The 27328-nt window shown below is 42.8% G+C and overlaps 1 protein-coding gene across 1 annotated transcript; it reads left to right on the top strand.

Annotated features, from left to right (window-relative positions):
• The first annotated feature begins 2230 nt into the window (after positions 1-2230).
• LOC138265072 (complement C1q and tumor necrosis factor-related protein 9-like) lies at positions 2231-14979 on the top strand. Its single transcript, XM_069212620.1, has 2 exons — positions 2231-2705; positions 14051-14979. The coding sequence occupies exons 1-2, from the start codon at positions 2231-2233 to the stop codon at positions 14977-14979; spliced, it is 1404 nt and encodes a 467-aa protein (XP_069068721.1).
• Positions 14980-27328: the final 12349 nt, after the last annotated feature.

The following is a 27328-nucleotide window of genomic DNA, read 5'->3' as shown; positions in this document are numbered from 1 at the left end:
AATTCTCTCTTTAGTCCTGGTATGTTGAAATTAATACAAGCAGTGAAGACCTGTGTCAAGTTAAAGCTGTTGACTCAGATGCAAACAAGCTTAGACAAATGCATAGAGAAAACAGCCATCAGGCAAACAGGCCAATCTGTTAAAAGGCTGCTTTCTGTTACAATATCTATATATAGATACACAGCACATATGTATGTTGAGATGGATCGCCTCAGCTGTGATAGAGACAGAAACATTGAAACAATGACAAATGCACTTGAGGAAATACAGAGAGCTAATGCAGTCAACACATCTCACACATAGTTGTGTTTCTATCACACATGAGCCAGTTATTACAAAGAATAGAAAAAGCAGCAGTGATCGGGGAGAGGATAGTGGAACTAGGTGTCCCATAGAAAAAACAAGTATAAATCGGCCAAGCCGTATGTAGTATCTTACATGTACTTTAAATATGTTTTTGAAAGTGTTTTTATTGACTATGAAGGAAAAGTGTTTCACCTCATTATGACATACGGATAGAAGTAGAAAAATGACATGAACTGCAAAGTAAAGTTTATATCTAGATTTAAGTTTAATTATCTTTTACTTTAAATGCAATTGTTTTAGATCAGTTCGACATCTGTGTCATTCTGAGGCTCTTGGTGCATCCTGTCCCGGAGTTGGAAGTGGAGTGAGAGGTTCCTCGTGATCACCAGAGCCACAACTGATTCCATAGGCATTCGCTTCTTGATGGCTCTATTGTGCAACAAAACACATGTGGCTATAGTTTTACCACAAGCAGCAGGATCATATTCTAGTGCACCCACACACTTGTGCAAACTTTGAAATCTGCCTTTTAACAAGTTAAATGTCCATTCTCTAATATGTCTGTTTTGCTTGTGAGCACAATTATTCCTTTTTTTCTCCGTCTGTCATGTAAGTACAGTGTCATTGTTCATAGGCAAAAGACATAAAGATTGTCATCTGAAACGGGAAGGCATGAATATAATCATAAAAACTAAGAACAGCAAATATCGTTACTCAAAAGTGTAACTTCCTGTATCCCTACAAAGCAGTCATTCATTTCCAGATTCTCCTCTAGCTGGTCAGTCATGCAATTCTCAGTAACAAAATATATAGGAGTTCCATGACTTTTCTGGATACAGTTCAACAAGTTCATTGACAGGGCATCTGGCATTGCTTACCACCTGTATGTTCAGGAATAATTGGTTCCTATGATGTCCGTAAAAAAGTCATTCCTTGAAGGGTGGAGGTTTGGGGTACATGGGTTCGCTCCATTCAAGCTTTGTGCAAAAGCATTAAATTGACCTTATTAGCCTCTAACTAAGAAGGGGGTGTTTATAAAATATTTGTGCAAAATTATTCTTTCCCCTGTATCATCAAGGAAGTTCCTGAAAGTCCTTGACAGGCCACTTTTTAGTACATTCCCATCAACAGCCCCTGTATGCCAGCGACCCGCAGTTCCCTGATCTCATAAAAGAACCTGACCTTCAGCCTTGTTCCTCTATACGGTCATAGAACTTCTAGTGGCTTATACTATCTATATAAAGTACAACAGGGCATACATTATTTCATGTTAAATCAGGGTAGCGTGGATGCCACTGGAATTCACATCTTTATGTCGTCGGTGAGCTAGAAAACTAGCCTGTGCAACAGCGAATGAACAACTGAAATATGACGAAAAACAGCATCAGTATTAGGCCTGTGCAACATTTACATTTTAGGAATTTTGCGTTTCACTTATGCGGATTTTCAAAATCACACCCTAACATCACGTAAATACACCGCCTTCCCTTGGCAAAATTATAGTGCAGGGACAACACAAGCAATCAGAAGGTTGAGCAACTGTTGTGCGCACCAATTGTGTTTTTCACGGATGCATTTCTAACTGAAACATAGTGCTAAATGAAAAACTCACATTTTGCATACTTTTGGATAATTTCCTGACATTTTGCCTAATTATACAAAAGCAAATATCTCATACCCCTTAATAGCCATGTATCACATTTTCACCAATCTGGGCAGACAGCCAGTGACGTTCATCATGGTTGCGACATATGAGTGAACTACTTAAACCTTATTTCAATGAGATCTGTTATTTACAATGTATATCTTTTTGTTTTGGACAGGAATGGTTTCCATGTTGTTCACAATAATGCTTCTGTGCTGTGTACGTGGTATAGTAACATCAACTACCATCCTTAGCCTCACTTCGAACCAGTTGTTCACAATGGATTCACTTAACAGTGCAGAAACCGGAGACCAAGAACAGGCCTCCACTGTTCCCCCAGAGCCAGACCCTTGGACACCTGAAACTGATCCTCCCACAGATGGTGGGACTCAAGGAGGTTCCCAGAGTTCTCTAACAGCACCAACAACCTTCCCTTTCTTAAACAATGAGGCAGATGAAGTGGAAAATGTTATTAACTTGTCCGAGTTCAAGCCGCCTTTTCCTGAACCCAAACAGCATGTCATCCTAGAACCATTCAGCACCCCGAACACTGACACTACTTTCACTGTGACCGACGGTACGACAGAAGAGAATGAAAACAATGACACCATGATCACCTTACTAGAAGTGGACAAAGGCGGTCCTTCTGATGACCACTCAGCTCCTTCCTTGAAAATACCAAAGGAAAATGGTACAGAATTGGGGCAGTGCTTCTGTGGCATTCTAAGACCCAAAGAACTAAGCGGAGGCCAAGGTAAAGAGGTGAACTGGGTAATTTTAGCTGGTAATGCATTGACAGCTTAAACAATTTAGGCTTGCTCTTTTCCTTTATTTCAAAACATAAGAGTCAGTGTGAATCCTTGTATAGATAGCACTGGGATAAATTGGGTGAATGTGACAATTATCAAACGTGTTATTGTTACCACACATTGAGTTTCACATTTGTTCCTGTAGTTGGGGATTTTTTGTGAGTGTTTTTCAAAGTTGACCAACTGGACCAATTTGCAAGTAGAAGATGTTATGCTATCAAGGCTCACATTACAAAACTACTGTGCCACCACAACCCCTCCTGTGTACTTACTATTTGGCAGAACGCAGATGTGTCATGCATTTTATATAGCCAAGTTCTGAGGTTCATCACACCCCAAATCATGAGGTTAAGGCCATCTAGGTCCACTGACTGGACTTCAAGGTCCATTATATATTTGAATTGGGATGCTCAACACTGATCATTCTTTCAATCAGTAGTCATGCCCATTCAAAATGTATTAATGTGCGCTATTTTTCCCAGCCTATAAGTAACAGATTTACCATGATGAAAATGTGCCTGGGAATACCCATAGACTTTTATGATAGAAAGTGCAACAGGAGCATGCAACAGATGTTTGCCTTTAGATTACTTTGGTATAACAGAAGGAGCTGCAAAGAAGACCTTCCTGTAAAATGTATATCCTTGGTGCTAAGCGTGGACTGCCACAATCTCATGGCGGTGTTCCCTCATTTCCATGTGGTCATGGCTTCATGCAAATAAGAGAATACTATGCCTCTGCGCCCACTCCTTATTAGAGAAGCAGGCACAGATACAGACAGGCTATCACAAAGGATGCTGACTGTGTGTCAGTGAAAGTTGACACACAGTAAGTACACCCCACCAAGGGGGGCCTGGAAACGGAAAAAAGAGGTTCACAGGGAAATTTTAGGCATCGACCCCCCGACCCCTGCAGGAAGGTGCAGTAACTCATTGTACTAGCCTGCAGGGGGGATTTTTGCTCTCCTTGAAATGCAAACTGGGTTACCACCTGTGCAGTGAAAGGCAGACAGCCGCCTTCAAACAACCAGTTTGCTTTTTACCAATGAGCTGTTCTCACTTGCTGTGATATGGCACACTGCCCTACTCTGAGCCCCACACACAAACAGGTGTGCACTGGGGCACAGAGAGGCAATAAGTACCGTATCTGCAATGGTATCCTTAGAGTGCACATTTTGCATCCAGATTCTAATCCTCTGGTGGGGATAAATGGTTGTTTATGCAAACACAAGATTAGCAGCCATTTCGTTATAAGGGCCTAAAGAGTGAGATATCTCTTTGGCACTAAGTCAGTACAATTGTCTATGCTGTGATTAAGGTGAAAAATTAGTGTTGCCTCCTCAGTAACTGTGCTACCATTCAAGACATCACTTTTCTTGGATCGTGAATAGTGATCCTAATATCCATCACACATCTACGCAGCACATGCCAGATTTCATAACAAGCATTGGCAAAGCCAATTGTATCGCTGAGCGTAAAAGAAAACCAAAGCAAGGCACTTTCCATGCAGAATGTACTTCGTGTAATAACCAATTTAGGAAGGAAATATAATCTAATACAAATGAGCAATATTAGACTTTCCATGGGAAGTAATTTAGAATGCCAGTCATTTGAAATTAATTATTTTGGTTATCCACTATAAGACTAATAACATTTTGAATGTCACATGACCAGAATGTAAGCATGTGTGCTGAGGGAAGATGCAGTCCTTTACTGATATGCCAAAGCTCCATCGACACTGCTGTTCTTGCCAGGTGCAGCACAAAACAGAACACATCAGGTGAATGAACAATGCACAGCGGCCTCTGGGACGGGAATAAGTGCGTCACATCTCTGAAGATAAGGTCTACCACCATGGACGTCATTTAGGGCTCACAAGGGGCCGTAGCTGAGACCCCCAGCTTGCCCCTTGTGACCCCTGACACTGCCTCTGTGACCCCTGACACTGCCTCTGTGACCCCTGGCCCCAGAAGTGGCAACATCAGTGCCAGGAACAGAAGGGCTGATGGACGTTGCTTAGGGCACCAATTTCTGGTTTTCCAACAGTTTTTCATTACACTAATAGTGAATAATATATTATTCACTATGAGTGTAATATAAATGGAGTACAGTTAGCTGCAATATGACCTTCCTTTGTAGCTGAGGTAAGTAAAACGTGAGTTTGTGTAAGCAAATCTGTGTGAGTGAAAGTAAAGATGAAATGGCGTGTGATGTCACTTCCGCTACCCCTGGCATTTTGGTCAATTGATGTCCATGTCTACCACATGAGATTAACGCCTAATAGACGATACAAATGTAACAGGCTTCATGGAGGAGGTGAAGAGGCTGGTTGGAGAAACCTGAGAGGGTGGGGGCAAAGCATGTCAGGAGTTGGGAAAAAAGAGGCAAGAGAGAAGATATTGGTGGACCAAATATGCGTGCACACACAGAAGTAAAAAACAAAAGTGTGATAAGGGAGCAATGCATTTTGGGAGGTAGTGGGTAATTAAAGAAAACTGAACGAGATAAAAAGTGATGCAGTGAGCTGGAGAGAAGGGATGGGTAGACATGGAAAGAGGGGAGGGGGAGGAGGGAGGATGAAAGAGAGGGAGGGAAGGAAAGCAAGAGAAAGGACTTGACAGGGGAAAAAAGCAAAGGTGCTGTAACGAATTTTAGACTGAGGGTGCTTTCCAAACATATATACTCGACAGTGTTTGTTATAAAACACAAACAATGCTGATAAAAAGTAAACCTTTAAAGGGCCCCTGCATTGTTCATCCTCCATTAAAAGGACTCTTTATTGGTCATTCTCCATCTAAACTCTTTCAAGTTTTACGGGGGTGCTGCAGGATCTCCCACACCACTAGTTCCAGCACCACTGGAAAAATGCCATGGGGAAGATGCAGTTGGGGAGAAAATAGGGAACAGAATAACAGAGAAGTTTAGTACACAGGCCCTTGTAACTAAGCACTTCCCATGTTGTAGCATGCTGCCTGTTAGATTATAGAAGATAATAGAAAATACTTAGTGCTTCATGTGCTCTAATTTCCAGATTTTCTTGCCAAGAGTCTAGGAGACAATCCACAAAGTCATTTTGCACTCACAAAGCCTGTGATTCTCAAAATCACGTGGGTTGGAACTGCAAAACAGCTTTTTATTATATTACCAAAATGAAAAATGGAATTTGAAACCCATAACAAAATGCTAGGTGTTTAGAGCATCTGTTCTAAAAAGCGATATAGTAAGGTATGTTTCAAAGTACCAAAATCCAGTCACTGACACTTCAAAGGAGATGGTAACTCTTTTGCATGTGGGAAGGGTTCCCTTTTGTGAAAGTTAAGAAAAGGTTTGCTGAGGAGTAAGCAGTGGACCCTTAGACCATTACCAACTCTCAAACAAGCAAAACATATATTCTTCTTAAATACAGCATCATTTCCATTAAGGAAATCAGGCTAACTTTAAAAAAAGTTGACTTTATTTAAAATTCGATCACAAACATGGTGGCCTGCTGAACCCAGGCAGCCACTATCCTTGTGACAGCGACCAATTGTAATGAGTCACATTCAGTCTAGCTCATGGATATCGATGTGATAGGTTGGGTTGTGACCCAGTATGATTTGAAATTTTGTGAGCCGCCCTAGTGGTCACATCAGAAAGATAATTAGCATTTTCAAAAAGTTAGTGTGCAATTCACAACCACTTTCTGTGAACTGAAATTTCCTGTATCAGACCTTAATTTCCTAGCTGTAAGGAGGATGGAAGAGTGGGTATTGTGAATCTGAACTTGTGAACTGCCAATTACCAGGTTGTTCAAGTGACAAGTATTTAAGTCATCCAGCCATAATTGTGATATGCTAAGAGATAATTTCACAGCTGTTCAAAAAATTCAGAAGCGAGGGTCTATGTAAAAAATACTATTTAAAAATATAGTGCTTTGCGAACGGAATATATAAGATGCTGTTATTAACCAATCAATCAATCAATCAATCAAAAAATTTATAGAGCGCGCTACTCACCCGTGAGGGTCTCAAGGCGCTTGGGCGGGGGTGGGGTTGGTTATGGGGGGGTCACTGTTCGAACAGCCAAGTGTTGAGGTTTTTTCTGAAGAGCAGGAGGTCTTTGGCTTTGTGGAGGTTGGTGGGGAGGGAGTTCCAGGTTTTGGGGGCGAGGTATGAGAAGGCCCTGCCAGGAAGATCGTTTATCAACTTTATGCAGAATGGCAGAGTTGGTTTGTTGATGAGTGTTCATCCCACCGCTAGCTAACAAATAGATTCACAGCTGTTAGAACAATACAGCAGAGATAGTCCAGGTACAGATTTACTACCCACTTGTTACTGTTTTCCCAAGGTCCGTAGTGAAATTGCAAAACGATGCTGACAGCCATATTTAATTGTCAAGACATTGTGACACAGCTGATTTGAGTAGCAGAAGTGTCGTCAGTGAGGACACCGAATATAGAAATTGTGAGACTAGACATGCATGCAGGTGTCCTGAGACACGGGAATTGGCAAAAACGATGTGGTACAGAGGCATACCTCTTGCTTATTGCAACGGCTCACATCATGTGAACATGCTGCATTCAAATGGCTAGCTTACAAAATCAAGTTAATTTCTTATATAGCGCTATGAACTCTGAGGTATCAAGGCACCAGTTAACAACACAATATAATGCATCCAACTCCCAACCAAATGTGTCTTCAAACTCATCTTGAAATTCTCTAAATCAGATGATAACCTCAGCTCCAGTGGGAGATTATTCCACCATTTTCTAACCAGGAGATATTGGTTAGATACATTTATGCAGCCAGCATCTAAAGAAGTCATTTAGGGGTCACCAGAGGTTGCAGCTTCGTCCTCTGGCTTGCCCTTGACACCCCTGGCACTGCCTTTGTGACCCCTGGCCTCAGGTGGTAAAATCAGTGCTTGGAACACAGCAGCAGAATGTCCCTATGGATGTTGGTTGGTGCTCCAGTCTCCTTGTTTTCTGTCAGTTTTCATTACACTAAGAGTGAATAATATTAAATATTCATTATTAGTGTAAAATGGAGTACAGTTAGCTGGAATATGACTTTTCCTGGAAGCTGAGGTAAGTAAAAGGTATTTTAAATGTATGTGGTGTGCATACATGCAGGTGAGAGTGGGCTTATGTGAGTGTGTGTATACCTGAATGTGGGCTTATGTGTAAGCATGTGTAGGTGAGTGAAAGTGAAGGTCAAAGGGCATGTGATGTCACTTCCACTACCCCTGATATTTTTGTGAATTGATGTCTCTACCAGCAGCTCCACATAGTTTAGCCAGGATCTTTTTTGCACAAGACTGCTTGTGTTTTGAAGTCTCTCAAAAAATACACGAGATACAGATTAGGTTCACACTAGTTAGGAGAACATCTATACACAGTCCAGACCTGTACCCGGAGGTTACAATGCCACAGTATTATAGTTTGCTTGGCACAATCATTGTGTGTGTCTGATTTAACTTAAAATGTGACATTAAGTTATAAATTATGGAAGCAAAATGTGCTTGTGTTGAAGACCTATATTACAATATGGCAACATTGTAGCCTACATTGTAGGCCAGAGAAAACGAAACATTTCTATACAATGGAACCTTTTCAAATGTAATCTATTTTTGAAGACCCGTTTGTATAAGGGCCGAATATGTGTCACAGGTTGGCAGGCACACAGGTATGAAGCAAAAAAGGTATAGTTTTACAAATAGATCAATAAGGGTAATAACCCTTAGATTAATTTTCTCTTAATGGGATCATTTAAGTACAGAAATGGCAAACACATTTCCTTCTCTGAATTTGACACCAACACCTACCAAGAGCAATTGTTAGGCAGAGCATAGCAGTGCACAAGCGCTGCTTTTCTGACGTATTAGTACGTATTTGGCTTTTAACCAAGCCCTCCGCATGCCCATTACTATCACTCGTTCATGGGCTTGCCTTTAAAAAATCCTTTGTTTTCGATGGCAAATTCTTTACGTTTGTTGTTCCTTGGGGGGGTTTTGTTACCGCCTTGGCCATCAACCCTGTCACATGGATTATTGCACTTTTGCTGATACATTTAACTGCGAGCGAACTTCTTTTTCCTTGTCTCTCCTTCGCGCTCACACTCATGGCGGTTCTCTCATGACAACTGTTTTACTTTTTATTTTAAGTTTGTGTAGCAAGAAAAGTCTAGTTAGGAATTTACAATGCTAATAGCTCTAACTCAAGCAAACGCGAGAGATACTGTAGTGCAAATACTTGATTTTACTTGTGTTCAGTTCCCGCATTTACTAACCTCTTCAAGCAACTATCTTGGCAAAATGCAAGAAGTTGGATATTATTATGCATTGTTTGAAATGGAGGTTCTGGATGGCTAGGGTATGCACCTCAGCCAGGCAGAACCCACCCACTCTAGTCACGTCCAAGAAACCCCTGCTCACCCCCTTGGTAGCTTGGCATGAGCAATCAGGCCTAACCCTGAGGCAATGTGTTAAGCGTTTGCACAACACACACAACACACATGATGCACTATCTCCACCACAAAGGGAACACAACACCAAGTTATATGAAAACATACTGTATTGTACACAACACAATTATTAGACCAAACATCACATATCAGTAATACCCTGCTACCTTAGCATGTCAGAACGATACACATTAGTTACTCTGCAAACTAGCAGAAGTCACATATAACACACAGATTACTCAATATTCTGCAACATAAGCAGTAGTCAGTAAACACGTTATTACACCAAAGCACTTGTCTTAAGAATATCATAAACATTATAAAACATATGGCAAGTCAGAAAAACATGTTAGCATGGTATGCCCATAATAGGAACATTTGCATACATATATGAAGGCATCATAAACAGGTAGGCGAAATGTGCATCAACAAAGTCTCTAGAAAGAACCTCTGAAATATATTGTCCCTTTAAAAGTACCTGGTCTGATGATGAAGGCACCTCCTGTGCCTGGAGAATGAAAACATGGGGCCTGCGCTCCTCTGTGCCAACGGGGGCCTGTGATAACCTTTGAGGCAGAGGGGGCAGCACGCACCTCCTCTGTGCTACTGACAGACCCCTCCAGGAGCCTGTGATCACTGGGGGCCCCTCTAGGCCTCAACCCCTTTTCACAAGGGGGGCCAAAATCCTCCAAGTAATTAGGAGGGAAGGGGCGCCACGCACCCCCTCTGAGTGGTGACGGGCCCGTGATCTCTAGGGGTACCCCCCGGGCCTGCACTGGCCCTCCAAGGTGGGGTGGAACCACAGAACTGGCACTGGCCCACAAGGGGCCAACAAGGGACCTGCGGCATGGGTGAGCCTCCGGCGAGGCTCGACAAAGAGCCCGTGGTCCGACAAAGAGCCCTACTGGGCTCGGCAGGGCAAGGAGAGGCACCCTCCTCTCCTTCCTGCCTTCGGTGTCGTGCAGACACGAATCAGGGCCCTCTGGTGCCCCGGGGGCGCTCCACGGAGCAAATCTCACCCCCGGGGCACCAATAGGAGCATGCTTGCTCCGGTCTTCAGGAACGGCGGTGAACACGGGCACAGTGACGTGCTTTTGCACAGCGCCTAGGGCAACCTCTTAAGCCCGGGTCGCGGCTGTGATTCCTTGCCACAGTTGGAGAGTGCGCTTTTCAAGCGCTCACAATATTACAAAAGCAGTGCTTTCAACAGCACTCATCACAGACACATGTGGAGGCACTCTTCGTGCCTTAAAATCGTTGCAGGTGTCAGGGGCCACAGTACCCTACCCCTGGGGGACAAGAGTCTGGGAAAATGGCCCACAAGGGGAGGGGCCCAGCAACAGGCCAGCACTGAGGATGCAAGCAGGTGGAAAGTCCTTTACAGTGACAATGGGGGCCTCTGATAACCTTTGAGGCAGAGGGGGCGGCATGCACCTCCTCTGTGCTACTGACAGATCCCTCCAGGGGCCCGCGATCACTGGGGTCCCCTGGGCCTCAACCGGCCCCCACGAGGGGGGCCAAAGTCCTCCAAGTAATTAGGGGGGGTGCCACTCACCCCCTCCGATTGGTGACGGGCCTGCACTGGCCCTCCAAGGCGGGGGGAACCACAGAACTGGCACTGGCCCACAAGGGGCCAACAAGGGACCTGCAGCACAGGCGAGCCTCCAGCAAGGCTGCCACCCTGCCTGCAGTCCGACAAAGAGCCCTCCTGGGCTCGGCAGGGCAAGGAGAGGCATTCTCCTCTCCTTCCTGCCTCCGGTGTCGTCCAGGCACAAATCAGGGCCCTCTGGTACCTCGGGCGGTTTCACGGAGTGAACGTCACCCCCAGGGCACCAATAGGAGCACGCTTGCTCCGGTCTTCAGCAACAGGATTTCCTTCGTGCCCCGGGGGCACTGTGAAGCGCGCTTCACTCGCGCTTCAGTCACACAGCCTCCCCGGGCTGCGGCGGTGATACGGGCAAAGTGAAGTGCTTTTGCACAGCGCCTAGGGCAACATCTTAAGCCCGGGTCGCGGCTGTGATTCCTTGCCACAGTTGGAGAGAGCGCTTTTCAAGCGCTCACAATATTACAAAAGCAGTGCTTTCAACAGCACTCATCACAGACACATGTAGAGGCACTCTTCGTGCCTTAAAATCGTTGCAGGTGTCAGGGGCCACGGTACCCTACCCCTGGGGAACAAGAGCCTGGGAAAATGGCCCACAAGGGGAGGGGCCCAGCAACAGGCCAGCACTGAGGATGCAAGCAGGTGGAAAGTCCTTTACAGTGACAATGGGGGCCTCTGATAACCTTTGAGGCAGAGGGGGTGGCATGCACCTCCTCTGTGCTACTGACAGATCCCTCCAGGGGCCCGCGATCACTGGGGTCCCCTGGGCCTCAACCGGCCCCCACGAGGGGGGCCAAAGTCCTCCAAGTAATTAGGGGGGGTGCCACTCACCCCCTCCGATTGGTGACGGGCCTGCACTGGCCCTCCAAGGCGGGGGGAACCACAGAACTGGCACTGGCCCACAAGGGGCCAACAAGGGACCTGCAGCGCAGGCGAGCCTCTGGCAAGGCTGCCACCCTGCCTGCAGTCCGACAAAGAGCCCTCCTGGGCTCGGCAGGGCAAGGAGAGGCATTCTCCTCTCCTTCCTGCCTCCGGTGTCGTCCAGGCACAAATCAGGGCCCTCTAGTACCTCGGGCGGTTCACGGAGTGAACCTCACCCCAGGGGCACCAATAGGAGCACGCTTGCTCCGGTCTTCAGCAACAGGATTTCCTTCGTGCCCCGGGGGCACTGTGAAGCCCGCTTCACTCACGCTTCGGTCACACAGCCTTCCCGGGCTGCGGCGGTGAACACTGGCACAGTGACGTGCTTTTGCACAGCGCCTAGGGTAACATCTTAAGCCCGGGTTGCGGCGGTGATTCCTTGCCACAGTTGGAGAGCACTTTTCAAGTGTTCGCAATATTACAGAAGCAGCGCTTTCAACAGCGCTCATCACAGACACATGTGGAGGCACTCTTCGTGCCTTAAGATCGTTGCAGGGGTCTGGGGCCACAGCACCCTGCCCCTGGGGCACAAGAGTCAGGAAAAATGGCCCACAAGGGAAGGGGCCCAGCAACAGGCCAGTACAGGGGATGCAAGCAGGTGGCAAGTCCTTTACAGTGACCAAGCAGGTCACAGGTCAGCACAGCAGCAGCAGTCCATGGCGGTTCCTGGGGAGTCCTTCCAGTCCTGTGTACAGTCACGAGATGATTCCAAGAGTCTCCAAATTGTGGGGAAAAGTCCCCTGTACTTATACTAAGTCCTGGCAGTGTTTTACAGTGGTGGGAGAGCAGATTACAACCAGTTATAACTGGTTCTAGGAGTGCCCCCTCTCTCCCTCAGCACAGGCTCCAAACATCAGTGGGGGGTCAACGACCCTATTGTATGAGGCCTGGGCACAGCCTTTACAAATGTTGGTGTGCCCCACCTCTCCCTTCTCTGAGCCCAGGAAGACTATTCAGTATGCAGATGCACCACTGTAACACCTCCACCCTCCCTGTGCACAGGCTGTCTGAAAAGTAGGCACAAAGCCCCAACTGTCACTCTGCCCAGACGTGGATTGGAGTCAAGATGCAAAACACCAGAGTCATCAGCACAGAGAAATGTGCACTTTCTAAACGTGGCGTTTCTGTCATAGTAATAAAAATACAGCTACACCAGTAAGCAGAATTTATTATCACCATCACAACCATACCAATCACGCCTACGCTAACCCTCATAAATCAGACAATACCCCTTACACATAAGGCAGGGCATTTATAATGCATTGGAACGAGAAGGCAGCACTCACAGCAGTGAGACACCAAGTTAGGCTGTTTGTCACTACCAGGACAGGCCACGCAACCTGGCACAAGTCCTGCCTTCTACATACATGGCACCCTGCCACTAGGGCTATCTAGGACATACCTTAAGGGTGAGTTACATGTAGTGAAAGGGGAGTTCTAGGCCTGGCAAGTAAATTTAGATGCCAGGTCCCTGTGGCAGAAAACTGTGCACACAGGCCCTGCGCTAGCAGGCCTGAGACAGGTTTGAAAGTCTACTTCAGTGGGTGGCGCAAGCAGCGCTGCAGGCCTACTAGTAGTATTTCATTTACAGGCCTTTGGTATAGAGATACCACTGTACAAGGGACTTACAGGTAAATTAAATATGCCAATTAGGTATTAGCCAATCATACCAACTTTAGATGGGAGAGCACCTGCACTTTAGCACTGGTCACCAGTGATAAAGTGCTCAGAGTCCGAGAGCCTACGGCGACAGGACAGAAAAAATAGGAGGCAGGAGGCAAAAAGACTGGGGATGACCCTGCAAAAGGTAAAAAGTCCAACATGCATAAAATGGGTGAAAAACAAAGTGCACACGTTAATCCTCGTATTTCTTACTACAAAAGTACCAATCAAGTAAAAAAGCATCCCTGACGCCCAGCACAAATATTATTTGCACTAGGTCTTTTTTGCTTGCTCCCGTCATCCATGTGGTATCTACATGACAAGAAAAAAAATGTATTAATTTTCAGAGGCGGCTCTATTGTTATTAACAACACCCTCGAATAATTGACATTCATGAAAGTGGAGAACATCATTAGACAGTGAATATGTTGTTGTTTTACTATGCTGGACTACAGGTACGCCATGAAGAGTACATCAACAGTAAATTATTTTTAAATAATTAATATACACGACATGCGATAATGAATGTGGTATTTCTATGCCAGGGAAACAAATGTATTTATTTTCAAAAGCAGCAGTATTATTATTCACAATCGGTATCTGTTGTGTGTATATATGGTGGATAGTGTGCATGATATGTTAATTGCAGTTTGTTTTTGTCACAGGCGAGCCTGAGCTAAAAGAGAAGAGTGGAATTCAAGGGCTTGAAGCACCTAAAGGAGTCCTTGGATTGGATGGTCGTCAAGGAGAGAAGGGTTACCAGGGACTTACAGGAGGTGTAGGTGGACAAGGGCCACCAGGCCAGAAGGGAGAATCTGGAGACCCATGCACTGCCTGCCCAAAGGGCGAGAGAGGAGATAAAGGTGAGCCTGGATACAACGGCACTGCAGGACCTCCAGGATTTGTGGGTGAAAAGGGTGCAGATGGTAATCCAGGACTGAAGGGTGAAAATGGAATAGTAGGAAAACCTGGCCAGAAAGGGTCAAAGGGGCTTAAAGGGGACAAAGGAGATTTAGGAGAGGTTGGGCCGAAAGGGTCCAAAGGAGCATTAGGTCATCTGGGGCCTGCGGGTCCCAGAGGAAATCCAGGGATTCATGGAAAAATAGGTTATCCAGGACACTACGGGCCACCTGGGGTTCCTGGTCGCAAAGGAGAAAAAGGCCAATGTGGTGATTGCACAGAACAAGAGCATGTTGCCTTCTCTGTTGGTCTCCAAAGACTAAAAAGCTTTCCACTCCCGGGATCACCAGTGCAATTTGAAAAGGTTTTTCTCAACTTGAACAATGGATATAACACCAAATCAGGCATATTTACAGCCAGCTTTGAAGGGGTCTACTTTTTCAGTTTCCATTTGAGCGTCATGAGCAAGCCACTAAAGGTGGCACTCTTCCACAATGGAAAAAGTGTTGTGCAAATATTGACTAAGCAAAACGATAATCATGTTTCACAAGCAAGTGGATCATTACTAATTCAGCTTGAAGAAGATGATGAAATATATCTTCAGGTGTTAAATGCATCCCAAAATGGTCTCGTGGCAGATGCAAACACAGATTCATTGTTTTCAGGTGTCCTGTTGTTTCCCATTCCTGACTAATTATTTATCTTTTCTTATATTTTGTATGTTATCACTCAAATCTGAAGTGCATTTTTAATAACTGTGTAAATTAGAAGCAGGCAACGTTAAGCGAAACATGTATGCAACTTAGGCACTTTTGTTTATCCCCAACCCATCCATAAACAAAACAGAAGTAAAAATACAGTTCCTTAAACATGATATCTTGGAAACTAAAAGGTAAAGGATTGAAAACAAATTTCCAAATTTGGTAAAACGGGTCTCGGGATGTCTGTGTTGTGTTTCAGAGAGAACCTGGCTTGGCAGTTTGGGCTGGGCTATTTCTATTGGGACAAGACCAAGGCTGATTTGTATATAGCTGGGTTTAATATAAGTAGCATGTCTGGCAATAAAACGATGGACTGTAGTTGAGATTAATTTCAGGATTCCACCAATCACTTTTTTGTTTTTTTTAGAAGAACTCCCAAAACGTGATAGTTATGCCAAGACTTGGGTGCTTTTCTCACTGTGCCAAGATAAACATACAGTATGAGACAGAAGACCTTCAAAAAGGGCACACCTGTTGTAGGGTTGCTTGTGTTCCAGGTGGAAAGAACTAGGTTTAGCAATTCGTGCTGGGCGGTTTCTGCTGTAGCAGGATCAAGGCTGATTTCCTTATGACTGGGACTAATCGTAGGTGGCATGGTGTGCAATACAATGATGAACTGGGATTAGGTCCCAAGCAATTGTCAGTGGCTGAGATTAATTCAACCATTCCACTCATCACATTTTTTTATCATTACATTACATTGTTGATACAGGGCATCCCACCCAATTTGCAGGGAAATTCCTGCTGAAAGCAAATTATTAATCTCTGGAGAATACACCTATTACACAAGGAGTCCACTGTTTAACCTTCTTAAATTCCCAGTTTGCGGAAAGAGGTTTGATTGCAGAGCTACAGCATTAAGTACTGTTAAACATACCATGTATCCCAAACTTAGGTCCATGTGCTTACCTCAAAACACTTTACATGGGGGCACTTGTCAACAATGTTCTACCACAGTGCTGAGTACTTAATGTAATCATGTAGCAATTTCGAACACAGAATATTGACAACCCCATCATTGTCAAGGTAAGCGTATGTAGGTACGTACAGATTTTCCACTCTTAACTCACCATCTTTTTACTTTGACAATGTAAATATAGAATGAAATGCTGGGGGGTGGTGGACAGGTTATTGACCCAGAGTTGCTCCCCTGGCCTGTGCATAGCACTTTCAGCAAGTAACAGCTGAAGTGGATTGGCAGAAATACACCCAATGGCTGAAGATAAGGCACCTTAAGCATATCGCCGTATATTTTCTTTGCATTCAAGCTAAAATCTCCTAACTGTTGTTAAACCTTAAAAGGACAGGGCTGATGTGTCTCAGTTTTCATCTCCTGCTATTGCTGTGCCTATTCTCACCCTTTACTTTCTTGAAGGGAACACATCTCTTGGATTGGATGGATAGAAAAGGGATTTTGTCAAACTCCTAGACTGTTTTTAAAAACATCTGTCCACAGCCACAGTAAACTCTCAATACAGTGCTGGAACACAATCAAAAGCTCGAAAAATATTCTCAATATAGATTTGAAACAAACTAAAAGCTATATAGAAGCATGTTAATTCACTGAAAACCCAAGTGGACAAAACTGTTTTGGAATTACCACTTTACAGCAGAATTCTGTCAGTCTGTGGTTAGTTGTGGCATAGAGTTGAATATCAGATGCAAGTGATGTGCTAGCCTGTTAAAATATATGCAGAAAGAATGAAGCTGGATTCTCTCATCAGCCAAGATCTAACCGAACTCAATGCCAAATGACAAATCTCCTCCTTCTAAACTCAACATACTCCAACAACTTTCTGCTGATTCCACAATACTAGGGAATTTTTGAAGAAGTGCAAGCAACCAGACACTGCAGCTCAACTCTCTCAACTTGTAAAGATTATTACCACAAGGCCAAAGTCAAATTAATATGTGGCAACGTTGGTATGAACTGATCCAAAGGATTAAAGAGGAAGTTGTTCCTATGACGAGGAAATGCCAGCAACATTTTCTCCATGGTCCAAATGGCAATTTAAAAAGTAATATTAAGTAAAGTTTCACAAACTACCCACTACTTTGTAGTGGTATCCAGATAGGACCCCTACAAAAGGACTTATCCAGATAGTGGTGGAGGGCATGCGCAGCACAAGCAGGCACAGTGCGAGTCTGGTTCAATGGAGTGCACAGTGGATACATGCAGTCTCCCTTAATGTATCACAGAGAGAAGGTCTGAAAGTTAGGGACATAAGGTGACAGACACATTTCACATTGGAGCTCACCTCTACCTGCCGAGTTTGGAACATAAACTTACATAAAACCAGCGCTTCCGGCATACCATTATATGCACAACAATAGACTAACTCCACAATGTAGTCCTTAATCCAAGACTCGATAATTATTCTCAAAAAAGATTGGGAAAAAATGAAAGGCATACAACGTTATCGTAATTCACAGGAGGCGCACGTTGGTGGAAATGCACGGAATATTCAGAAACACGAAACCGCCGTAGAAGAATTTACATTCCATCATCAGATACGTGAATCTCAAACGACAAACCTCCATCTTCTAAACCCAACAGACACTGGCCACATTCAGCAGGGCCGACGCCCCATCAACATTTTGTTCAGTCAACAAAGGCCTTTTTGAAGAAGACTGAAAATATCCAGCCAACTCTGGGATTATATCTTAATTTAAAATAGTTGATTCATGCCATAAGGCCCAGACAAATAAACATGTGACAATACTGGTCTGAATTGATCCAAAGCAGTGGCTCTCAACCTTTTGACCTCTGTGCACCCCCTCTCTATCATTCCTGGAACCCAGACACCCCCACTGAATCGTTTTTGAAATCCAGGGATTCCCCCACTGAGTCGACACTGAAAGCTGGGGAACTAATCTGTTAATATTATTTAATTGAATTTTCTAAGCAGTTGTGGACCCCCCGAGGAGGGTACCCGGACCACAGGTTGGGATTCACTGATCTAAAGTATTGAAGAATCAAGCGGTCCATATGAAAGCAAATGGAAGACATGACTCGATGAAGTAGAAAATGTCAATTGAACTTTCGCAAACAAGTCACAAGAAGTTTAACAAGCAACATCTGTTTTGCCAGCAAGTTTGGGACTTGTAGTGATAGTAAATAAGTCCAAACCACACAGTGAGACAGAGTGGCCATACTACCTTTATCAATAAATGGTTTATATTTGGGTCCAATATGGATAACAATGATGAGATCTAAAAAAACATACACAAACAATAGAACTCAGTGAGCTACACTTTGGGAAATATTATGTCCATAAATACTGGAACACTCAGTGGAGTTCGCCTGACTTATTTATTTGCTATTTAAAGAGGACAAGCACTACTTACAAGCTTTCTCTAATCATGCTGTTGTATTGAGTTTTTTTACATATCCGAACAAGCAAACATTAGCCCAGTAGGTCTGGCTTGAATGTGCGAATGCATGCTCAATGTTTGTGATGTCACTGTGTAAACTGCTACACGACACCACAAACTCAGAAAATAAAAATCACTGACATAGGATGCATAAACAGAAGTAGGCAGACATAAATAGTCCATGCGCATTAGTGCATGTCTACGTTCACATGAGTTAGCATATTAAAATCACTCCTGTTGGATTTGCCAATGCTTGTGCGTTTATCTCAATAAGATGCCCTAAATTCAAAGGATATTCCTAGGCTTGGGTTTCATGTTTTCTGTTCTGCAGGAGTCAAATTGTACCTCAAAGATGAGGTCAAACAAGCTGAATGCGGTCTGGGTTGCTGTGTTGCCATTCAGAAGGTACTCAATGTAGTAGTTGGAGTTGAATTTCTCCATTTGACGTAGGAACAAAGCTTATCTCTGGTACTAGACCAGTTATTCTGACCTTTTCACTTCTGCGGACCCCACTGAATCATAACCTGAACCCAGGAACCCCCCAAGTCATTTCTATGATTTATATCTCAACAATAATAGTCAAAGATACAGAAACAAGTATAGTATGAACTCAGCACATCTACTTCACCCACAACTAGATGTTCAAATATGAGAGTGACTATACACTGGTGTAAGACCTCGGTAATGCTCACAACTTAATATGTAATCATATGAAACCAGAGCTCAGCATAAGTGGTGGGACAGAAGTAGTAACTAGATTGACATTGTACTAGGCAGACACAAGGCAGAAACTGAGCTTGGTATGAACAAAGCTAGAGTTAGTACAGGTCCTTTGTGTAAAAAGGTGACCATGATAGCGATTACATGAAAGCTAAAAACAAGGTGGTCCTTCATAATGCATGAGTACCTGCTGCCTACTAGAAAGTGGTACTCTGTCTATGAAAGTATTTGTTCTCTGCTGAAAATTGTAGGCATGCCCTCTTTCCAATACATAAAACAAAGGTGCTTGCAGTGTGTTAGTGCCTGCCCAGGTAAAACAGTGAGTGGGAGAAAGTGCAGTGTAGAAGGGCCTTTTGGGGAGTACAGCTGTGCATACATGCATAGATCACTGAGCAATTAGAACTCACGATCTTTAAGTGTGCAGATATGTAAGATTTTCTAGAAAATCCTAAGCAATTCAAAAGTGGTTTTAGTGAGAAGCAGATTGCTAATTCAGGTTGAGACATGCTTGATTGTGACAGTGACTTTGCACATTCACACATTCTCTGTCCTGAATTAGCAACTAGCTTCTGAATATTTTTTTTAAAATGATTATGGTTATTTGTGTAAGGATATATTTATTGATTTTATTAATACACATTTCCAATACATTATTAGGGAGACAGTGCAGTAGACTTCCAATAGGTATTTTAGTTTCTTGATGAAACTGTTAATCTAGTACAAGCAACCACCTTCGTACCGTTATTTGGATCAAAATACTTATATTTATTGATAGAAAATAAGAGAGAGGCCATATGCTTTGCAAACCCTCTAAATCGGTACCACAGTCCCCCAATGCTCCACACACACTATGAGTTATGGACCACTACTTAGACAAAAGAGATTGCAAAGCATTGTTACTTCAAGGAAGACCAATTCAAATTAGAACATTGGAATGTTGGGAGCTCCATTGGAGACATTGGAGTGCTCAGGGCTTTTACTGACTGCTAAAAGCCAGGAGCGTCAACATTCCAATGTTCTTTGGAACAGCTGTGAACAAAGGCCTCATGGAGTACGAGGGGCTTTTAATCCCCTCGGGCTCCCTGAGAACTTTGTTTTATTTATTAGAACATTCTGCTCTCTGGTGGTAGAATGTTCTAATAGCCTTATAGCCCTTCATACCTGGGCTAGGTAGGGAAATGTATGTGGCCAGGGAAAGGCATCAAGAAACCCAAACATAGCAACAAGTGATTCCCCTGTTCAGATTGGCAGGGAAATCCCAGTAAACTGTCACAAATGAAAATCTCACATTATAATCTCTCAGAGCCTCTAGTAGGAAGCTAAGAGATTGGTACTGCTGGCTTGCCATTCTTACTGGTCATTTGTTATAAGTGAATGAATCCATTTTTAATTTGAGCTGGCAGCAACGTAGAGTTGACAGCAACCCTTTTTAGTACCGATAGCTCAGCTAATCTTAGTCTGTGTAAAGTAGGGATAACCTCTTTTAAGTCACATATTATAGAAGAACCATTAAACCAACTTGAACTCCTAAAGAGTCCTCTTGTGCCAAAAATGACAAAGTGTTTCTAGCATGTACAGTGCTGCCAAACCACCAAAGAATCTAAAAGGAGGATACGCCACCTAGCAGACACATGGTGCATGACAAGGTCTACCAAATATATTCACCATGGTTTTAAGGGACAGGGACAACAAATAACCACTAAGATGATCATACATACTAACCCAGCTCTTACAATCTTACAGCATTTACCCTTTGGGCTCCTTCACCAGACACACCTTTTTTGGGCTCCTGAGAGTCTTTCTTCCTGTGAGGGAATGTGTTTTGTGAAGGGGTTAAAGTACCTCTACTTGATGTGATTTTGCTTGACTCACACTACACTTTTGTAGCTGCCTGGTAGTCTTCTTAAGAGTCTACCTGGACTTCAGAAGTTTAAGAACCTTGGGGATCTGAGTCAACAAACCTAGGAAATGACTGCTCAGGTTCTTTGCGTTCTGCATAATGAATTACATACTTACGAGGTAAGGTGGATTCTGGAGGACCAAGGTGACCTCAGACACCTTAATTCTGTAGAGCATGGTGTCTGTTCATTGGGGTTGCTCTTCAGGTGGACACAGTGGACAACACTTTCTGAACCAGGTATTGAATGGGTCTCAAACATGTACTGAATTTACAAATGGTAGCTGTAATGTGTTTATCAATTGCCTTCGTATATTTTTATGTTGGTGGGTACTTGCATAGCATATGTTTTATATGTGTAGTTTATGCGTGGCACAAATTATTTGCATAAAATGTAGCAATACTTTATAGTACTTAATATACTGCTGTTTTAGGTTTATAAAAGGGGTCTCTCTGGGTTTGAAAGCATTGCTTGCATTGCATACAGCTGGCTACGGGGGTGTTGTCAAATAATAATTATGGGTAACAGGATGTGCTTAAATGTCACTCTGCTTGACAGTCACTTGTAAGGAGGACTCAACCAGCACTGAGCTTCAATATTTCAATATGAGAAGTATCATTGCCCCCTCTTAAGTGACTCTAGAAAGATTGTAAAACCTACATTCCTTTAAAGCACAATTTAAAACTTTCATCTGGTTTACATCCACAGATTGCATCTAAAATCTCAACATGTTATATTCCTCAAAATCCTGCATGACAAATTGACCTTCAATGACATTTTTACTTACTTCCATCCTATATTTTTTCAATCCACATCTGCTTCCCAGCTACCTCATCCATACCTCTTCTGTAAATGCACTGCTTTAAGTCTTATGCCTATCTGCCTATCTAAGCTGTTTTTGTAAACCATGCAAATATCTATTAATGCCATTAAGCATTTGCTTCTTACATAGGCCCTTTTCTTGATCACATCTATGCCAAAATGGACCACAAATAAATTTGAGAGAATCTACGAAATGAGCATGCTAAACTAACTCAAATAACTGACGGACTGACACTAACTTTGTGCTTTCAGGTAAAGTGCTACACACCACAAAGTGCTTCACCACCTCATCAGGGGCAGTAAGCACTATATAAATGCAATTTAAACACACTCCTTAAACACTTGTCACATTTAAATCCTTTGCCATTGCAGCTCTAGATTCTTTTGTCTCAGTGTCTACGCTTTTTAGCAGATTTGCAAAATTCAGGTAAATTCATCTGATAAAAGTTCCCTGTGTAACTACATTCTTATGCCAAGAACCAATGGAAATAGGGATGACTTACAGTATACAAAAACTGTACAGTATTAGAAAACAAACTGTGCTAAAACAGAAGTGTGCTGACAAGCTGTATACTAAAACAAGTCAGCAAAAGAAAACATCCCAAAAAATGCATGCTGTTATTATCAAGCCCACATGGTTGAAGGATAAGCAGTACCCTATGAAAACATGAAGCATTTTTTGAAGGAACACCACCCAGTCTTCTCACAATCTTCACAATGGTCTATCAGGACCAACGTTCTACGGTTAGTGGTAGGAACATAGCAAAAGTGGTAAAGGTGGGGGTATAGAATGAAGACAAGGGGACAAGGAAACCATAATATATTTATAACGTGCTATCTACAACACTGCCCGAAAAAGGGAAGACATTGAAAGATAGCAAAAATAAACAAGTATAGGTTCCCATGTGATGCTGGGTGCAAAATGCAAAGCAGAGTGGAGGGTAAAAACACCAATGATGATATTTTTACACCTCAAGAAGGGTAAACATGGGCTAAACAGATTCTGTCCATACTCCTTGTTTGACCATTTTCAAGTACAATATTCTAGCCAACCCATACAATTTGTATAGGCGAAGTATATATAAGTAATTTCCCCCTTGGGGTTCTGGCCTCTTTACTTTCACCTTGCCACTCACCCTCAATGTCTTGCAGTCCACTTTATTTGCGTCACTAGAGTGGACTTTATACTTGATATAGTTCAGTATGTATCTTGTCCATGGAATCCTCTCTGTTTACACCTACCATGCTGGTTCAGAGTCAACCAAGAATGTACTATCCTGGTGTCCATGTGCTCCCTTTTAAAGAAATAAAGGGAGACATACCTGTTACTGAATAGGGGTAATATGGTATGCTCACTAATGTTTTAAATAGCTTATTTGCCTGGAATGGCAGTAACTGTAGTCAGATGGAAAGATACTTTTTTAACACCATTATATTCTATCAGGGTCAATACAATGCAGGCTTAAAATGTTGGATGGGCATCTCAGTTAGGAATCTATTGAAGAGGTCTAAAGTGAAATGTACCTCATTATCAATGACCAGGACTTCCAGGGAACCCTCAATCACAAATGTGTCTCTCAAAAACCTTACAAGGGTGTGTGGATGTATTATTTATAATGTTTGCAGCAGCCCACTTGGTATGGTAATCAACCATGACTAAAACAAATCTCCCTACAATCCCTAAACCTTTGACAGGCCTAAAAATATCCAATGACAATTTACACAAATGTACGTCAACCTGCCCTAATTGCTAATTTGCTACTCATTTTCACTCTATCACTGGACGCACTGCTAGCGCAGTTGCATACCCAATGGAACACCATGGAATCCATAATTGTCACCAAAACAGCTTCTCACCCTACTCCTGGGGAAGCTCCTTTTCAAGTGTTCTTCATGTGCCAACTCAACTATTTTTCCCTTGAGGGAGTGATCGGCATTATTTTAGTTCCTCTGCCAAGCTTCAGAACTTGTATGCTCAAGTTGTCCTTAACATTCCAAAGCAAATCTCACTTAACTCAGATTTTGTGGGCCAGCCAAGAGTACTGACTCCTAAGTGTTTTCAGTGTATCATCTTCTAGCATTCAATGTGCTCAATGCCATCACATGCCACAATTAACATTATCTCTGCTTCTGGGTTGACTTCTTACCTCTCTTTTTCTACTGGGCTGGGTAAACAGCCTGCTTCCATGTTTCTCAAATGAGGAAGGTATTTCATAAAGAAACTGGATCCCTCCAGATGTAGAATCCACATGGCGACTCTAGGTGTAGTGGATACCAATACCTTGGTGATAAAATCATAGGCCAGCGGCTTGTCCGAGGAGCGAAGTTAAACCACTGTTTGTCCACCAATGCTAGCAAGGGTCTCTTTCTCCATAACAGAATAGTTCTTCTTAGACTCTTTAGGGAGCTGGAAACAAAGGGTACCACTGTTTTCCTATTAATAATGACCTGGGACAAAATGATCCCTAGTCCTTTAGAAATGGCATCCGTGATTAGTATGCTCTTCCATCTTATATCAAAGCAACCAGTATGGGTGCATTGATGATATCGTACTTCATTTTGTTGGAGGCCTGTTGGCAATCATGACTCCACATAAATAGGACTCCTTTTTTTTTTTTAAATGGTCTTAATGGATGAATGATGCTTGTAAAACTTTGAATGAATTTGGAATACCTCTTGGCGAGTACTATAAGGACCTCAAATCATCATTGTTCCAGGGGAGAGGAGCCTTATTGACTGTCTCAATCGAATCTTTCTTCGGCTAATCTGAAGTGGCAAAGAGGACAAAAAGTGATAGGTTGGCATGCTACATCAAGCAACTGCAAGTGGTTAGACTATATGCAAGTATCCCCTCAATCACTTTTTGTGTGTTTCATGTAATCCCAGATTTGGCTGAGGGTATGCCCAAATCTGAGTCCTGTGCTCACTGTGCCACTGGAACCAAGTGGCACCTAACTAAAGCAGGCCATCTAGGCAAGAAACAGTCTTGGTTGCTTGTGTTCTGGTTCACAGAGAACCTAGAAAGGCAGTTTGGGCTGGACTTTTCTTTTTAGTACAGGAACACGGCTGATAAGCATATGGCGGTGTCTTTTCTGATTGGCATTGTGGACAAAAATATGATGACTTATAATGGTACCTCAACAATTGCCAGTGGTTAAACTATTTGCAAGCATTTCATTTCTCCCATCATTTTTTGTCTGTTTGACATAATGCCCTAAGTGAGAAAGGGTCGGTCAAGATGTGGGTCTTGTGCTTACTGTGCCACTGAAACCAAGTTGCTCCTAACAGAAGAGACCCATCTAGGCTGAAACTGATCTTTGGTTGCTTGTATTCTGGTTCCGAACAGACCTGGTTTGATAGTCTGAGCTAGAGTGTTCCTTTTGAAGCAGGTTCAGTGCTTATTTACATATTGCTGGGTACAATCTGAGGTAGCATCATTGGCAAAACAATGTGGATTAGAATTCTAATGAGGCATTGTCAGTGGTTAGACTATTTGCAAGCATTCCTTCTATCACTTTGTGTGCTTGACTCTCCTTTCTTTTGACAATGTGTGCCCCCAGAATGGTGACCAATCCTACACAAATCTAATATTTTTATTTTCTTGACGGCTAGTCCTGCATCTTTCAACTCTCCAAGGACTTTCCTGAGGGATTCCTTGTGGTTTTTATTATTTGTCCAATATAGCAAAATGACATCCTGGAAATATGTGACTGCTTGGCTGCATTCTAGAATCTTCCACATGCTAAACAGCACTAGAGCCACGGCTGAGGAGAGCCCAAAAGGCATGCTGCAGTATCTAAAAACACTAAAGAGGGTAATGAATGATGTGAGCTGGTAGGCAGGAGATAGATCAATGTTGCTGAAACAACACACTTCACCACTGACACTTAGAATCTCCTCAATGTTGGGAATGGGTGGTGGTTAACACACATAGCTGAATAGAAAGCTGTCAGGTTGATGTACAAGTGTGTAACTCCTCCAGTACTTTTAGCACTCTCTGTACAGCCACCCTGAGGCTTTAGTGGGTTCAATAACCCCATCTTTCTTAAAGTTTTTAATTCAGCCTCTTAGGGTTTCTGCATTAGATTCTGGATGGATGAACGTTATGATTGACTGGCTCAGAGACCCAGATTGGTGGTGAATACTTCAGAAAATTCCTAACTTCTATCATCATTGCTAAATGATCTTCCATTGAGTAGGACAGGATCAGATCTGCTAAAATTAAGAGAGGTCCTCAATTAATTTTGGTGTCTCCAATCTGACAGATTGATGTCTGCTCACAAAAGTAAATCCTGTCTACTGTGGTTTGCATGTGGTCATACCCAACAAAGGAATTAGATCTTTTCTATACCCCTCAGGGTGTGTGTTGGGATGAGTAAGGATGTGCAATTCCTCACTGAATTTCTGTTTAAAGGAATTGTAATCTATTAATGTACTGGGTGAACCAGTATCAGCTAGAACTCTAACAATATTGTAATCTAAAAGGCTTTCACACAATAAAAGTGGTAGAGGGTTACACTCATCATTAACTTGAAAATAAGCTTTTCATTTCCCTCCCCCCATTTCCTCATAATACACAGTTTTTTTAAAGAGTCTTTGCAAGATGTATTTTTGTTCCTCACTTCTTGCAGGTGCAACATTTTAAGTGGCAGGGATTGCTATTGGCCATTGGATTACATTTTCTGCAAGAAAACATTCCTACCTTGATAAGAAATTGAAGAACTTTGGCCTGCAGCACTGAGACCTTTAACTTGGTTGACCTCTTCAATTTCACTCTTGTCTTTAACTTAAATTAGTTTTTCAACTGGTCCTTTCATTTCTTTGACACACTCAGCCACATGTTTCATAATTTTGTAATTTTTGTTGTATTCTTTAGTTCTAGGTTGCTTGATAGTAATTTCTCCTGCATTTTAAGATTACTAGTACATGGGCTAGTTGGTCGCAGATCAAAAATCACAAAAGCTCCCAAAACCACATGTGTTTGAAAATCACAAAAGGAGGCCATAAAATTTGTAACCTTTTCATTTTCCCTTGCACATGCCCAAAATGTGTGCCTTCCAAACAAAAGTTTAATTAAGTCTCTGAAACGTTTTTTCTAATTTCTTGATATATGTTTATTTGTTCACCCCATTCTTCATTTAGGGCATCATATATCGTTCACCCTTTGACTCCAAGGTTGTGCAAAAGGATGTGTTATTTATTCCAGGGGGTTTATCTTTCCAAACCATAGCAATAAGGTAGGGTTCAACTAGTTTGAACCACTGTTACTGGGGTAATTGTGGCTCCCAAACATTGCTTAGGAAACGTGGTAGTTGGGTCATACAAGCGGTTGACAATCTGCTAGATGAAAAGAATATGCACAAAAGGATAAAGTGTTGCACTTAAGTATTTAGGAATATTACCAATATCATTGTATCAATATTGCTCAAAGAAAATGTGCACAAGTTGAAAGCTGCATGACTGGAAG

The sequence above is a fragment of the Pleurodeles waltl genome, chromosome 11 (assembly GCF_031143425.1).
Source record: "Pleurodeles waltl isolate 20211129_DDA chromosome 11, aPleWal1.hap1.20221129, whole genome shotgun sequence".
NCBI lineage: Eukaryota > Metazoa > Chordata > Amphibia > Caudata > Salamandridae > Pleurodeles > Pleurodeles waltl.
This window is presented reverse-complemented; position numbering and strand designations above follow the sequence as displayed.

What these genes read in the sequence shown, in the direction of transcription:
- LOC138265072 (XM_069212620.1), top strand. Translation starts at nt 2,231, where the DNA reads ATGGATTCACTTAACAGTGCAGAAACCGGAGACCAAGAACAGGCCTCC. An exon ending in AGAACTAAGCGGAGGCCAAG is followed by an intron (nt 2,706 to 14,050) that starts GTAAAGAGGTGA and finishes TTTTTGTCACAG; the next exon opens with GCGAGCCTGAGCTAAAAGAG.